Source organism: Malus domestica, chromosome 01, assembly GCF_042453785.1.
Source record: "Malus domestica chromosome 01, GDT2T_hap1".
NCBI lineage: Eukaryota > Viridiplantae > Streptophyta > Magnoliopsida > Rosales > Rosaceae > Malus > Malus domestica.
Genome location: NC_091661.1, coordinates 30529749 through 30546185, shown reverse-complemented (window position 1 = coordinate 30546185; position 16437 = coordinate 30529749). Strand labels below are relative to the sequence as shown.

The following is a 16437-nucleotide window of genomic DNA, read 5'->3' as shown; positions in this document are numbered from 1 at the left end:
TCTAAGTTGTGAAGTGAAACTTGGACTAAACAGGCCCTAACTTGGTTGACGCGGATCCAAGCAGAAGACTGGCATCCATTTTGTACCTGCAAGACACGTCTGTCATACTTCTCTTCCCCTAAACCTTCACCGACAAGTCCCCTGCACCTATAAATACATGTACCCTCCCAAGCACTTTGAGCAACAACAAAAAAAACACATACAAAATGGCAACCAAAACACAAACCCTAGCCCTAACGCTGTTCCTCTTGATTCTCATTTCTTCATGCAAGTCCTCTCAAGCCGCCGGAATCGCAACGTATTGGGGACAAAACGGCAACGAAGGAACCCTAGTAGATGCTTGCAACTCAGGCAACTACCAGTTTGTTAACATAGCTTTCCTCATGACTTTCGGAAACAACCAGGTCCCTGCCCTCAACCTCGCCGGACACTGCGACCCCAGCAGTAGTACTTGCACGGGGCTGAGCGCCGACATCAGAGCTTGCCAATCCCAAAACATAAAAGTCCTCCTCTCGATTGGAGGGGCTGTCGGAAGTTACAATCTCACTTCAGCTGATGATGCAAGGCAAGTTGCTGATTACATCTGGAACAACTTCCTAGGTGGTCAGTCAGCATCGCGCCCGCTTGGGGACGCTGTTTTGGACGGCGTTGATTTCGCCATTGTTATAGGTGGTGGGCAGTTCTATGATGAGCTCGCCAGGTTACTCAACGGGCACAACACACAGGCAAAAACGGTCTATTTAGCCGCAGCTCCACAATGTCCAATCCCGGATGCTCACCTAGACGGCGCAATCCAAACTGGCTTATTTGACTACGTTTGGGTTCAGTTCTACAACAACCCCCCATGCCAGTATTCAGACGGTAATGCCAACGCTCTTTTGAGCAGTTGGAACCAATGGGCCTCGGTTCCGGCCAGCGAGGTGTTCTTGGGTTTACCAGCAGCTCCTGAGGCCGCTCCGAGCGGCGGATTTATTCCTGCTGACGCTCTCAAGTCACAAGTTCTTCCAACGATTAAGAATTCGCCCAAGTACGGAGGAGTTATGCTCTGGAGCAGGCAGTATGACAACGGTTACAGTGCATCCATTATGGACAACATCTAATTAAGTTCTATGCCTAGCTTGCTTGTCCACACCAAATATATGCTGCTAAATAAGTAACCAATAATGCAATCTAGACGCATAAAACATAAGGCTTCCAATAGCTTGTTTATGAAGTCCTTATCAACAATTTTTGTTTCACTTTCGAACTTCGTTAATAAACAAAAAAATCTGCCTAGCCACTCAATACTACGGTCTGATGATATTCTTCTTCACTTGGTAATGAGAGGTCTTAGGTTCGAATATCGTGGATGGCGAATTCGATACCAAATTAGGTTGCTCATTATGTGACTTTGCCGAACTCCCTCCTCTCTTAATGTAAAAATATCGATGTACTAAAAAAAAAATCTACCTCATTCCATAGAGACTAGTTCAAGCCCAAAACATCTATAGACCGTGTTTAAAATATTAGTACATGTGATAATACCATTACGCAAATTTATGAAAATGTCGATGTTAGTTGTCTTCGATGAAAATTATGGAAGGTATGTGTACATCAACTCATTTTGATTTAGTCAAAACCAGAGGAAATTTTTTTCAAAAGTTCCAAATCTGCAATGGATTATGACAAAATTTACGTAATGGATCAATAATTATTGTCGATACTCATTATATCTCGCAGGTTCTTGATTTTTCGAATATTTCGACGAAAATATCGACAAATTTTATGTCAAACATTTGCAGAATCACGCTACTTACAGAACATCTTTCACAAAAGCACAAATTTTATTTCAAATATCGGTAGAATCACTCTACTTAGACCATCTCCAATCCTGACTTAAAACCTAAAAATATTTAGCCCACAAAATTTAGGTTTTAGCCTAGAAACAGCTTTTCTACTCCAACCCTTTTGGCCTAAAATTTTAGCCCCAGATTATCAAAAAATGAATTAAGGCTAATTTTTTTTTAAAATTAACTTTAAAAAAAAAAAATTATGTAGACTATCCTAAATTAATTATATGAACATTTTAACCTAAAAATATTTAAATTCCGTTAGATCTTTTTTGTTACCGTTAGATTTGATTATATTCGATTTAAACCGTTGGATTCAATAAATATATAAATATAAAACAAAAATAATAATAATTTGAACCTGGACCGTTGGATTAACCAACAGCCCATTTAAACACAACCGTTGGATCACCAAAAGTAGCCGTTGGGCTGCTTTTGCTTTCTGACAGCAGGGAACAACCCCACATGGGGCTGTTTGCTTTCAACAATCTGCCAAGCGCGTGTGGTGCGTTGGCGGGTGGAGGTTGGGAAGTGGGCAACACAGCCCTGGTTTTACTCTCAGTTGGTGGGGCCCATTTTGCTTTGTGGCCTAAAATTGGGCCGGAATTTGACATCCATTTGGGTTTTAGGTTTTAGGTTTATTTTAAGTCATGGGTTGGAGTGGATTTGGAGGGGGAAAATGGTAAATTTTAGCTTTTAGGTCAGGGTTGGAGATAGTCTTACTAAACATCTTTCACAAAAGCACAGGAACATGAGAATTATGTAGGAGCAAGAATAATCGTGGATTACTTTTTGAAACAATAAATTTTTTTGGATTAATAAGACTATTCCAATTATAATACTCGTGAAGAAAGAGTTCTAATAAATGTAAAGAAGAGGGATCTTTCACCTAATAGCGAAGGATTTGAACCAAGATTTCCAGATGAATAGGGTAGGGTATTATCTGATACATAATTTAAATGTTGGAATTTGTCATCTAAAAAAAGAAATATTGAATGAATTGATTGTAAATTATGAGGAAGATACTAATCGTAAGGAAAACGGAATTTCCACCATACTCCCACACCGGTCCCGCCGATGTGATACACCGTGGCCAGCGTTCAACGGCTATGCGACAAACGGTAACGGCGGATATTAGAAGGTCGTCCTGTTTCCCCAATCAAACTATTAAAAAAATTTAGACAGTTTGAGTAAAAAGTTAGACGTTTCATTCCAACTGCCAAATTTATGCTTTAACAACTTACTGTTCTAAAACATACACCACAATTAATTAAAAGGGGGAAAATCGGAATACAAAAAAGAAGCGTATAGGATCACAAAAGTATGCAATAGAAGAAAAATCAACCAATGCAAGAAACTATCACGACAATTCTGCTGGAAGTACAACACAAAAGCTATCATTTGAAACTATGGTAGTGTAGACGAAGAAATCTATGTTACGAGGGCGGCCTTTCCATCTCCGTTGCACCTAAACTTTGCGCACTTGAATGTTGTGAGTGGACTGAAGCCGCCAAATGGGTTGCCTGCCACTTTGAACGAGTGCGACCTCTTCTCCTGCCTTTACCAGTCCTTGCTCCTGTAAACAAAACACCGGAAAATGCATCATCAGTGCTGGCATGGTTGAATAGGTGGCTACGTTAGTCCAAATCAGAACCAATAATATCCTATGAAAAAGTTAAAAGAAACGAAAATATTGATCCTGCCAAGATTGATTCAAGGATGACCCTTTAATTTAAATTACTCTACGTCGCCATGAATTTATGAAATATGCAGCAGAAAATCACCTTCAGCACAGTCAAGGCATTGCTAAAGCTTGTTTCAGAATCTTCTGTGAACTCCATGTATATGGGACATACGCCTTGATACAAAGCCAATCTCCGTTGTATGCTCTTACTGCATGACAATCAGAGTACTTGCTAATGAGTGGAACTTGCAGAGCATATTTTATCTGATACAGATACAAATTTTAACTAATGCCTTTGTGGAAGGTAACATGAAAACTCACTCATTCGTGAAGGCAAATATGGTGCCGGTAGGTCGGTAATGGCTCAATAGAATAGCCATGAAACCAGTTCTGGTAAAGACAACGATTGAGGTACCAAGAGTATTGGACATCATGGTTGCATGGTAAGCAAACATCTCACTCATGTGGTTCTGCAGGAATAAAGACTTCAGAGTCAGTTGAACCTGAATGAATAAGATGCTAGACGCTGGCTACTGAAACTGAATGAATAAGTATATGTTCCCTAACCTTGAAAGCTTTACCAAGATTGGCTGGCACTGCGCTACCCAAGATGGTCGCCTCAGTCCGAAGTGCGACAGTGTGCATAACTTTCACTGCCTTCAAAGGAAACCTACATGGATATGAAATCTCTTTATCACATTATGCTACGGTCTAAATGTTAGTATAGTCCAAAACTGGTTCCAACCGTATAATTCCGATAGCCACAACAACTTACTTTCCATGAGCAGTTTCTCCAGAAAGCATAATTCCATCAGAACCCTCTCTAACAGCAATGGCAATGTCGGATACCTCAGCTCTGGTTGGTGTTGGGTGAACAATCATGCTTTCCAGCATATTTGTTGCCACAATAACAGCCTTTCCCATGCTACGGCATATCCTGATAATCTCTTCCTACATTTTGAAATAAAAGAGAGTTCAGAACGTACTCAATGAACTCAACTTAATGTATCAATCTTGTTAAGTGGATTCAATTGCAATGTGTTTGTTGTTAAGTACCTGCAAAAGCGGAACTTCTTCAACAGGGAGCTCCGCACCAAGATCTCCTCTTGCAACCATTGCCTAAAATCAGATAATTGTGTGTCAGTACTATCAGGTAAGTTCAAAATGTATTATTTACATATTAAAAGAAGAGATTGGCGTTGGACGTTTGAGTTATTTTTATATTAAACATTAAGACTAATATATTAGAGGTCGCACTTGGTGCGATGGCAAGTGCCTTCGCCCATGAGCGGTAGGTCTCGGGTTCGAGACTTGGGAGCAGCCTCTCCATAAATGGGGGTAAGGCTAGCCGACATTCACCTCTCCCAGACCCTGCGTAAAGCGGGAGCCTTGTGCACTGGGTACGACCTTTATTAAGACTAATATATTAAACCGTGCTAAAAAAAGTTCAACATATCATTTCCTAAATTATCGTATATTAAAAATTTAAAAGAAGAGATTGCTGAAACTTATTGATAAATTTCAAATGTGTTTTTAAGATGCAAATAACCAGGAGAAAGATTTATTGAGTATCAAGTTTCCATTCATTGATTCAAGAAATTACCCCATCGGATGCTGTGATAATGGAATGCAAATTCGGGATAGAGTCTGCACTTTCTATTTTTACGATAACATGTATATCTGCATTGTTACCTGCAACATCAAATATATTAGATACAATTCTTTAAAAGCATTAAACAAAAGTGTGGAATTCGGATGTATTTTCTGTATATATGATAAAAGTATTTGGACAGTTACTTTGCAGATAATTCTTCAATTCATGAACAACTTGCGCATCTTTGACAAATGAAACAGCGTAAAAGTCAACTTTATTGTCCACTCCAAATTTAATATCTTCCCAATCTTTCTCTGCAATAAATAAGTTCAGAAAACTATATTGATTAGGAAAACCGATCATAAAGAAATAAAGGAAAAACATCTTTAATAGAATGTAAAGGATGTAATCGACAATTTAGGAGTCCAACCAGTGATAGAAGGCAATGTTGCACTTTTCCCTCGCACATTCAAATGTCGCCTAGACTTAAGCTCTCCTCCATCAACAACTTCACAATTCACTGATTCTTCTGTCTTGGACTTCACCAGGAATGACATCATACCACCTACAGCGCAAATCAAGATTCAGAGTGCATATAAACATAATTTCAATTTTTAACCAAAAGAAAAGTAAAATTCAACATACCATCAACCAGAAGCATGTCTCCCGGTGCTACATCGTTAACAAAATCATCATAGTTCACGCTAACACAATCTGATGTGCCAACCCCTCTTTTGATTGTAAAGGTAAATTCCTGCCCGCTTTCCAAATTGATTGGCTGCGGCAAGTCACCGCTCCTAACCTCAGGACCCTGATACAGAACAACCTTTCATCAATGGAACGACCTAGATATAATCCGAATAGTAAAAAATAAGCAATTTAACGTAATGACTTGATATCGAAGGAATAACAACAAACAATAAGGGGAGCCTTGCCTTGGTATCAAGCATGATTGCGATGACATTGTCCTTATGTTGCTCATTATATTCTTTAACCAAGTCTATAACTTTCTGATGAGACGCGTGGTCTCCATGAGACATATTCATACGAGCAACATTCATTCCAGCCTCGGCCAACTTCCAGATCATTTCGCGTGTGTTGGTGGAAGGACCAATTGTGCAAACAATCTTTGTCTTACGTTTTACAACAGGCTTGGACCACATACCCACTGCTGGGTCATCAAGTTGCTGAATTGCCTTCCACTGCTCCTCTATCTGATTAGCAACACAAACTAAACAAATCTAAACATACATTCTAAAAGCACTCGGAACTTTAAATGAAAATTTCAAAGTGATTGTAATAAAAGCGATTATAAGCATAAGTGCTTTCTATAAAAGCATTTCCAAACAGCCCTAAACATTATCAATCAGCCTATGTATTATCAATTCAACATCCAAAAACAAAAAGTTTCCTTTTTTCTCATGATTTTCTACAATTTCTCGGCAATCAAACAGATTATATTTTTTTTACGCAAAGGTAGGGGATTTCAGCTAAGCCCGTAATAAAGTATCCAACTTTCCATCCAAGCGAATCGAACCTGAGACCTCGGAATTACTCTAAGGAGGAATACCACTAGACCGCATTGCTAAACGCATCAAGGTCCAAACAAAGAACAAGGAAGATTTGAGCAGTGGCACGAACCTTGGGTGAGTCTTCGGGTGAGACGGGAGCGACCTCCGTCTGAAGGGGACGCTTCGCAGTGATCTCAGACCTCCTGTTCCCAAACAGTCTCCAGCTCCATCCCCTCTGCTTCTCCTCAAAGGCCATAACTTTGTACGCAAAGCTCGTTGGCGGCTTCAGCTTGAAGGCGGGGCGGCGGTATGCGGATTCAGAGGTGGGAGAGAGGATCGAGCTCTGAATCGCCCGCATAGCCACCACCTGCACCATTTAGGAGAGAGAGGAGAGAGAGAGAAGATAGAGAGGGAGAGATTCGGGTTTTTGGCCGAGGTTCTGAGAGGACAATGGTGAGGTGAAGTGACTGGCCGATGGATTTAAAAGGACGTGGGGGAGGTTGTGGAAGTCGCCGCTACTTTTGGCGGAGGTTTTGAGGCGCCAGAGAGAGAGAGAGAGAAAGAGACAGAGAGACAGAGTTTGGCAGGGCTTTGGTTGTAACGAAGGAAGTAGCGGCGAAGTAGAAGTTGCTCAACTTCCTTCGTTCCAAGTGGAGTTTGTCTCGAAAGGGGAACGGGCGGGTCACGAGATTATTTTGGGCCTGTTCCGGACAAACAGTGCTGCTTCCACATATGCGGGCTGCTGGGCTGATTTGCCAGTTGAGCAACTCGCATAACTGAATTTACCGTTATTGTGATATTTCGATTCACTGTTACATTGGCGTTCTAATGTAGTAATATATTTTTTTCTTCACATGACTTAACACTAATGGACATGAATGCCATATGTGGTGAATTTGTTATCTATAAGTTCTTATTTTGAGAAATTATTTTGTATGACTTTTCCTAAATTAATAGCACTACGTGACAAATTTAAATCCACGCACAATTATTTATCGGTCTATGTAATTTTCAACATGACTAATGAGAGTTTGAATCTCATATTGAGAAAATGAGAGATTTTATATGTGCTTATAAATAATTTGGTTGCTTCTTATATTACCAATTGATTTTATGATGAAATTTTAACTTTCTTCATGGTATCAGAGCAAGTTGTCTTACACGTGAAGTCCAATGACTACACGTGCTCCACGTCACCCAACGGCCACACGTGAGGGAGAGTATTGACAGTTTGAATCACACATCGAAGAAAAAAGATACTTTACATATGCTTATAGGTAATTGTGCTACTCATCATTATTAGAAAAATAATTTTTAAAAATCAAAGGTTTTCACCTATCCATGGGGATCCTCTCCGGATCCTCTCCAGATCCTCTTTATGAGGATAATTAGGATTCTCCAATTACATCCGTTCATCGTGGAGTCAAAAATCATTGTAATTTTTTATTATTTAAAATTGAATATAAACGGTACCTGATAAAAACTGATCGCAAGATGTACAATGAACGGATATGATTGGAGGATCCGGCGAGGATGCTCTCTCCTCACCTACATACGATTCCAACCTATAAACGATTGCCACATCAGCTGACACCTGTACACCTAAATGGCCACATCAGCTAATAAAAACCTTGGCCACGCCTGAGGAGCGCGGGAAAATCACGTTGAAATTGGCGCCACCAAAACCCTCAAAATAAACCCTTTCTCGGAGATCTGATTGCTCTCGCGCCAAATTCCTCCACTCCTCATCTCCTCCAGAAGTCCCAAACTCTCGAACCCTCGTTTGAAAACGGCACCGTTTCACGGAAGATGGACTTGGAAGGCTTATCGGTAATATGCTGCGATCTGGGGATTGCAGAAGAAGATGACAATGGCAACCGGATCGGCTACTCGAAGGGCAAGTACTGCTTAGGTACGTCATCTATGTCTTCGAGAAATCTCCGTTTGGATGCCGAGAAAATGCCGGAAATGGAAGATAATTTTAGTTTGGATTGCAAAATTTCCTAGTTAAATTGACTTTGTAGCAATTTTGGTTGGAGTAGATTGCGAAACTAGGGCAGATTTGGGGGGAATTATTTATTTCACTTACTGTTGATGGTTGGAAATGGGTTAATTTTGAAGGTAAAATTCCACCGGGCTAAATTGCATCATTTTTCTTCCGTTTAATTTTTTAAATTCGAAAATTTTCTTTGTTAATTCCAAACGTTCAATGGGTATTTTTTCTTCTTAATTATTTGGATTTGGCTTGAATGCACGAGGAATCGTATGGTCTCGATTGATTAGATGAAAACGATGTCGATTGGGAATGTTATTTTTTCCAGTCAGGTGGCAGATATGAAATTTGTTTTTCTTTGTTATTGACAGATAATCTGAAAGATTTGCTAAGGTTTTTGAGGCGTGATGACCCGCAGAATCGGGATGTTTTTAAGCAAGTCTGTAAATGGAATATTGTAGATCAGCATTTGGTACCTATCATTGAACACTGCCAAGCTGATACCAACTTGGTTTTGAATGCAGGTAAAATCGTTTTTCTCTCTTCATTACATGTTTATGAAAGCGTATTCCAAAGGGATGACTTTAATTATTTTTTTGAATTTGCAGTGAAGGTTCTGGTGTTCCTAACTATGCCAGTTGAGCCTTCGTCGAATGATGTTTTGCAGCAGATAGAGTTTCTGTGGAAGTTGAAGTCTTCGATTACATCTAGTGATACTGTTGCAGTTATAGTATCGCTTCTGGAAAGCCCACTGGAAAATTTGGAACGGTGAGAGAAGATTACATATGCTTCATCTTCTGCATCATTGGTTGCTTGAAAATTACATATTCTTCATCGCTTTTTGACAGTGATGCATTCACGGAGGATGACTGGAAATTGGTGCAGTTGGTACTTACTTTATTCCGAAACATCTTAGCTGTTCAAGAAATTTCACAGCAGCAGAAGGCTGGAGGAATGGCCAGTCAATTTGTATCACTCAGAGATAGATTTCTAGAACTTTTGTTTCATGAGAACGTGATGGACATAGTTTTAGTCATAACCCAGCATATTGGTGATTCCCGTAGCTACCTCTGTCACGATAACTTGCTTTTATTGGAAATTTTCCATTACATATTCATGGGTCAAGAACCAGAGTTGATCGCAAACGCATATTCAAAAGGTCTTAAGGTTGGTTTCTCTTCATCTCTTTCTGAATTCTTTGTAAGGAAAATGACGTTTGTTCAGAGCTAGCGAGCATTTTAAATAAGACAATGGGAGAAATTAAATGAAAACCTTGACAAGAAGCTTTAATATGAGACATAGATAGAGCCACAAAAAGTACAAGTTTTAGCCAATGAAATTTCTTTCCTTTTGTTGCTTTATATTCTGAACTTATGAGCTTTGAATTATTTGCTCAATGATTTAATCTTACTACTTACATTACTGATGCAGTGGTTGATAGCCGTTTTCTTATAGTCTATTTGATTACTTGTATTTTTTAGGTGGATGGAAACACCGCTGGTTCCTTAAATAGTCTCAAGTCCATAATGGAGGAAGAAGAAGAAGAGAAAAAAAGACTTTCTAGACTACGTAACATGAGTCGCCATTCACAATTTAGTGGAACATTTACCCAGCTCACCATGGTAGGGAGTTTCACTATGGCCTCATGCAAGTGAGGTTTTTAACTTTTTATAAGTTCTTCTCTAATGATAATGGGCTTTCCTCGGCAGGATGGTTCTGTGGCAGTTTTGAAGGGAAGGCCTACTTCTACCTCTTGTAAAACCATGCTTAAACCACATAATCCCCGGGGTCCAGTAAAAAAAATTGCTTGGGATCATGGGACATTGCCTTCAACAAAGGATAAAATTTTAGAATTGCTCCATGATTTTGTAAACCAGTTTTTATCAGGGGGTTACAATGGTATGTCATTTTTTCGTTCCTCTTTTATGTTAGTTCACTTTTTTTTCTTGATGTTCCATTATGGTCTTATTGCACAATTACAAAGTAGTCCGTGTCTATCAGTTCTGATGCAGTCAATTCGTGAGAATATTGAAAAGGAACACCCCTCAATTCAGAAGAGTGATGTTGTTGTCTTCTTTCAAGTTGCTCAGTTTGCTATTTCTTTCCAGTATCACAAGTCTTCAATTTCTAAGGTGAGACAGGCTATGTTGGATAACCATGTTTAGTTGTTTCCTAAATGGACATGGTAATTACTTTTTGCAAAATGAAACCTTTCTGCAAACAGGACTCATTTTTCAGAATTTAGAAACTAACCTTTTTGCACGGAGAAGGACCAATATTTCTCATCTCAATCTATCCCAACCTGCAATTTAATCAATGCAACTGGGTCTTTCTCCATTATCCATTCTAAAGGGTTTAGATTGTACTTCTGATATAATGAGTCCATTATGCACAGTGGTTGTCATTTTGGGTCATTTCACCACATAACTCAAGTCACATTTCTTGTTGGAGAATTTTAATTGTTTTACCTGGATCTTCTATGATTTACCAGCCTAGCATGGGCACAGAAGCAGATCCAACTGAAGCTCCCACTGATAAAGATGCTGATAGCACATTCTTCAAAGGTGATGTTTGCGGACCCATTGCAGCATCAGTGAACGAATCTATGTTTCAACTAGTCATTTCAAAGTGGCGTTATGCATATGATAGCTTGAAGGAAACACATGACTACAAGTTTTTGTCTGCAGCTGGTTCTCTTATGAAAAATATGGTAATTATTTCATTACTTTCCAATAACACTTCTCTGTGGCCTAAGTTACTTTCCATGCAAGGGTCATTGGTGTAACGAATGATGGAAAAAAAATACATAGTTTTTAAAGGGACCAATTGCACTTTAGTGGCCCATTAGAAGGACATATTTTTAAGTTGCCATATCTCAAAAGCTCTATGCAAGTTATTGATATGTGAAGTTGGGATAAGAACTGTATTTTAATTATGCCCTTGCAACATGCTTCTTAACTAATTTATTTTTCTTCCAGATTTGCATGCTGGATTTGGTGCTTAAGTTATTGCCAGCAGATTCCAAGGAGCCTCAAACAGCTCGCATACTTCTCTACAAATTATTTTATGATCAGACTGATGAGGGGATGACGCACTTCCTCATAAATTTACTCAAATCATTTGACACTCACAAACAACCCAGAAGGTCTTTTTTTTTTCCTTTTTGTATCCACATGCACACTTTTTTTAAATTTCCAAATATGATTTTTCACTTGAAATCCTGTTGAGAGGTTCTCTTTAGTAGTTGTGTCAGTATCAGAGAGTTTTAACGAAAGATTAGAGGATTTTTTTCTTTGTTGTTGGGCATCCAATTTTAGATATGCAATCTTTAAGAAAGGGAGATGATTCAGCATTCTACAGGGTAGGACTTTTCCCTGACCATCAAGAAACACCTGCCTTTAACCTACTACTGTTCAAACACGTACCAGGAAAAAGAGATTTAATATCCATTTGTCTTTGATCAAAAGCAAGTTATTCCAAAATTAATTACATTTTTTTTCTCTTGTTTGAGGGCCTTTATTTCATATTCACAAGTTTTCTTTGTCAGTGATCTTGCAGATTTGATAGAGATGGTTTATAAAGTTTTACGGCTCATGGAAAACCTTCAAGCAGGCGGAACTTTGAGGGTATGTAGCATTCATAATTTTGGATGGGGGAAAGGGGGAAAATATTATTGTCTCTCTGCTAAAACCATTTGGAAAAAAAAAATTCACTACTAAAACCAATTTCCTTTTATGATTAAGGTTTCTAAAAAATCTAGGAAAGTGAGGAAGAAGAAAACACCTATTGAGAAGGAAACAGAAAATAAACTCTTAGAAGAGCATGGTACCATTCAAAAAGAGATTGGCATCTCCAATGAAGAGCAATCAACAGAAGTCAGTGTGACGGAGAACAGAAGCCTAAACACAATTTCCAATGGGAAAGAAGACACCATTATCCCTGATCAGCCTGATGAATGCAAAATATCTTTGTTGGAGACAGAAAAAATTGAAGACAGTCTGGCACAGATCGATCGCAGAGATTCTGACTATGCCAAAGGTGATCTTGGTTATAGCACAGGCGATTCTTCTGCTGATGAGCAGGTAGCTGCAACTGATGAAGTTGATTTTAAGGTGTCAACTTTGATTTCTGCTTTTGCAAGCCACAGCATCATCCAGAAGTTGTGTTGGTTGCTTAAGTTTTATAAGGGTAACTCGACCAGTACCAATCACTACATAGTCAGCATGCTGCGAAGGATAAGTGATGACCTGGGGCTCTCTCCGATGTTGTATCAGGTGAAACTTTACGTATCAACTTTATATAATTTTAAGCAGCCATTTCAAGTTCATTTCTCATCTAAAGTTTTCATGGAAAAACTTTTGCAGTTGTCACTCCTCACTACATTCTATGACATTCTAGCTGAGCAGAAGTCATGTCCATGCAAGGCGTATGAAAATATTGTCGATTTTTTGAAAAGTTTGGTCAGAAAAATGCTTAAAAAAATGAAAAATCAACCCCTACTTTTTGTGGAAGTTCTCTTCTGGAAAACTCGCAAAGAATGCCATTACATTAATGCTGAGTATTTATTGCAAGAGCTTGGCCATTTGAAGAAAGAAACTAGAAACTGGGCAAACAGTTTAGGGGACGATGAAATTGGTCCATCACTGGACAAAGGATGGACAAGTAGAAGCATAGCAGATGCACTTGGTGAAGATGAAGCTGATGTCGTGCTATCTCATGACCTTGGATATGAGAAGTAAGACATGTTTCTGATGCCTCTATTAAGCGGGAAATTGTGATATATGAATAAATTTTGCGAAACAAGTCTACCAAAGGGACAAAAAAAAGTACGAAATTTTCTGAATGGATGAGATACTGCAAGAGGAGCTAACGAATATGCCTTCTTTTTTCTTACAGTGATGGAGAAAATTCTGGCAAAGCGGAGGGAGGTACTGCATATATTTCAGATAATGAGACTGATGGGCAAGCTAATTATGACAAGTACGTCCTTTATACTTACAACTTGATGATTAATATTTTTTTATAAATTGTCATCTTAATGAGACCTTGATGCATTCGACTGTTGCAGTGAGGGAAAGTCCATAGAGAATGAAACTGAGAGGGTTTCTAGAAAAAACAAGCGACTTGTTATTGGAGCTGAACTGGAGATGAAAATTAAGGATCTGTATGAGAAGTATGGTTCCTTGATCTAAGATCTTTCTTCTTTCTTGAGCCTTTAACCCGGCATAGTACACCTGATATCAGCCGAAACATAATAATATAAAAAGCATTGGCCATGATGTGTGTTCATAATTTGAGTTGTGCCAATATTGTTTTAGCAGTGTAACCTACTTTTTTCATCCAGCTTTACTGAAATCTTTCCTAACAAATATGGCCAATCTAGATTCAAGGATGACCAGAATTGTAGTCATCTTATTGCGGAAGCTCTTGATCGTGATGGTAAAGTTTCATCAGCTCAAATTTCTAACAAGCTTAAACAGCTAGGGCTGAAAGTTGCACGAAGGAAAAGAATTCGGAAAGCTCAGGAATCTGTTTCCACTGGGCCTAGTCAAATTGATGGAGATGGAAGAGTAGAGGAAGCAGTTAAAACTCATTCTGAATCAAAAAGCCAGCCTTTGTGAGTGTTTTGTCAATTAGCCATTCATTTCATGGCAAATCGTAATGCATGCTGGTTTTGTTTGTGTTGCTTCACTGCTCAGCTGTTAATTAATTTGACCTTGATATTTTTATAGGCGAGCAAGAAAAAGGGTCCGTGCCCTCAGTGAAGATCAGGAAGCTAATATCAGAGCTTTATACGAGCAGTGAGTATTACTTGGTGGCTTGGTGGAAATATGAGATTTGACATCTTCTCACTTGATAAATGCTGGAGGATTACCAAAGAAAAGTAGATAATGGAAGTTTACTATTATATTGTTTTAAAGAAAAATTTGCTTTCTTCGATCTTCCCAGATTTAAAGACCATAAGAAATGCAGCCATATGATTGCAAATGCGATGGATGGAGATGGGAAATTCACAGCTCCTCAAGTTTCTCGTAAGCTTAAGCAGCTTGGTTTGCATATTCCTCGGAAGAAGAGGCCTTCAGGTGGCATGCTGAAGGATGAGGATCATAGTGACTCTAATGCAAACAAAATGCACGACTCTGATGATGAAACACTATTTTCATTAATGAAAAGGTAAATGTCAATGATTAGTATGTCCATCTTAGTTTTCACTGTTTTGGCGTTTTTACTGCATATGTCAGACTCCAATATCTTTACGTAAACCTTACAATATAAGGTTATTAAATTCATTATTCAGTTCGGTTTCCATATTCCGAATTAACTTGTAGGAATGTGTATTTGGTTCCATCTTTACACTCGCATGCATACATAGATGTGTAAATACCTATGTCTGACAACTTTTTGTTTGAACTTCTAGGGGCAAGAAGGATAATAGCGACGAGTTGCTAGAACAGACTATTGGACGAGAAGCGTTGGAAGATGATTGTGATGATGAAATCCTAAGCTCTGTTCTTAAGTAAATCTCTTCCCTCTCTCCATCCTCAAACCTCCCCCTGAGAAAAAAACGAAAAAAGAAGAATTCGAATAACTATAGTCGTTGGATTCTGATTGTGTATGTAAGGTAGCCATTTTTCTAATAAAAAAATTGTTCTTTTGGATATAGGAAAACTAGGCGATCCCTTTCCAAGTCCATAGATCAAAACTCCGAAGCCATCTCGATTCAGGGAACAGAAAGCGGCACTGTTTTGGAAAATGAAGTTGACGAAGGTGCTGCTGCGAAACGTGCTAGTCTGAATGGCACAGAACAAGCTGAAGTCACAGGCACCAGCAGTGGTAATCCATTAGATGTTGGACCTGTGAAAACTTTGGAGGATTTGCTACATCAGGAAATGGACACTGATCTGGCAGATTCGGAGGATGAAGTAGGTACATTGCCAGTGAGTGGTGTAAGCAGAAGGAGGTCAAGGATGGTACTTGATGATGAAGATGATGACTGAGATTGTAGCACGATCAGGTTTCACCGTGCTGGAGTTTCGAAGGACGGTGTGGTTTCTGACTCTGCTGGAATTGTTATACCATTATCCGTTGTAGCATGATCAGGTTCCTTGGTGCTGAGTACCGAAGTGGTGAAATCATCCTTTTTCTTAAACATGCAGTAGAATTTGGATTAGTGATCTGTGTGTGTACATTGTGTAAGGGACTCCTGTGGGCAGGGAAGGTCACCTCCGGACGGTTGGACCTTAGAGGCCGCGTGGGGCATCATTCTACAAATGGTGGTCCCACAAATGCCCCCGACTATCGATTTCCGGATGGCAAGTACCTTCGCCCATGAGCGGTAGGTCTCGGGTTCAAGACTTGGGAGCAGCCTCTTCATAAATGGGGGTAAGGCTACCCGATATTCACCTCTCTCAGACCCTGCTTAAAGCGGGAGCCTTGTGCACTGGGTACGATCTTTACTAGTTCCAAGTCGCTTAATATTCCAAGTGCAATTTCATGTAATTCTCTAGTTCATCTTATTCTAATGGTCTGTATTGGAATAGATTTTGCGCAGGCTACACGAAATATAATCAACGGTAAGAAAATGTAAATAGGATACAATATTTACGAGGTTCAGTCAAATTTGCCTATGTCCTCGGAGTAGCCATATTTTCTTCTTCCTTTCCCTTCCTTCACGTATTAAGTCTTTCTCCAATCCATGCTCCACCACCATTCTTTCTTCTTGCTTTCCCTTCCTTCACGTATGAAGTCTTTCTCCAGTCCATGCCCCCACCACCGTACTTTTTTATTCCAATCTCCTTTTCCAATTTTTCTCTACCATTTTCCAT

General features: G+C 39.2%; 3 protein-coding genes across 3 annotated transcripts; 2 read left to right on the top strand and 1 right to left on the bottom strand.

Annotated features, from left to right (window-relative positions):
* The first annotated feature begins 200 nt into the window (after window positions 1-200).
* LOC103410311 (acidic endochitinase) lies at window positions 201-1279 on the top strand. Its single transcript, XM_008349028.4, has one exon. The coding sequence runs from the start codon at window positions 207-209 to the stop codon at window positions 1098-1100; it is 894 nt and encodes a 297-aa protein (XP_008347250.2). The 5' UTR covers window positions 201-206; the 3' UTR covers window positions 1101-1279.
* A 1735-nt stretch (window positions 1280-3014) lies between these two features.
* Window positions 3015-7270, bottom strand: LOC103443326 (plastidial pyruvate kinase 2-like). The gene is made up of 12 exons (XM_070820571.1): window positions 6749-7270; window positions 6043-6321; window positions 5753-5918; window positions 5538-5672; window positions 5311-5421; window positions 5117-5205; window positions 4570-4632; window positions 4289-4464; window positions 4081-4183; window positions 3835-3983; window positions 3614-3722; window positions 3015-3405 (listed from the first exon to the last, which is right to left on the bottom strand). Exons 1-12 carry the CDS (start codon window positions 6992-6994, stop codon window positions 3298-3300), a joined length of 1734 nt encoding a protein of 577 aa, XP_070676672.1. The 5' UTR covers window positions 6995-7270; the 3' UTR covers window positions 3015-3297.
* Window positions 7271-8268: 998 nt separating this feature from the next.
* On the top strand, window positions 8269-16231 carry LOC103443335 (uncharacterized). Its single transcript, XM_029104210.2, has 19 exons — window positions 8269-8530; window positions 8983-9135; window positions 9220-9379; window positions 9460-9778; window positions 10093-10233; window positions 10321-10510; window positions 10613-10743; window positions 11103-11321; window positions 11590-11756; window positions 12159-12237; window positions 12355-12885; window positions 12976-13346; window positions 13508-13591; window positions 13680-13784; window positions 13995-14228; window positions 14344-14412; window positions 14561-14785; window positions 15030-15128; window positions 15276-16231. Exons 1-19 carry the CDS (start codon window positions 8428-8430, stop codon window positions 15607-15609), a joined length of 3714 nt encoding a protein of 1237 aa, XP_028960043.1. The 5' UTR covers window positions 8269-8427; the 3' UTR covers window positions 15610-16231.
* Window positions 16232-16437: the final 206 nt, after the last annotated feature.

Bases quoted from the DNA above. Each gene is read 5' to 3' on its own strand.
- LOC103410311 (XM_008349028.4), top strand. From the start codon at position 207: ATGGCAACCAAAACACAAACCCTAGCCCTAACGCTGTTCCTCTTGATT.
- LOC103443326 (XM_070820571.1), bottom strand. From the start codon at position 6,994: ATGGTGCAGGTGGTGGCTATGCGGGCGATTCAGAGCTCGATCCTCTCT. The intron at 6,322-6,748 runs GTTCGTGCCACT...GTTGCTAATCAG, and splicing joins CACCCGAAGACTCACCCAAG to ATAGAGGAGCAGTGGAAGGC. The intron at 4,184-4,288 runs GTAAGTTGTTGT...ATATCCATGTAG, and splicing joins GGAGAAACTGCTCATGGAAA to GTTTCCTTTGAAGGCAGTGA.
- LOC103443335 (XM_029104210.2), top strand. From the start codon at position 8,428: ATGGACTTGGAAGGCTTATCGGTAATATGCTGCGATCTGGGGATTGCA. The intron at 13,785-13,994 runs GTATGGTTCCTT...TGGCCAATCTAG, and splicing joins ATTAAGGATCTGTATGAGAA to ATTCAAGGATGACCAGAATT. The intron at 15,129-15,275 runs GTAAATCTCTTC...TTTTGGATATAG, and splicing joins ATCCTAAGCTCTGTTCTTAA to GAAAACTAGGCGATCCCTTT.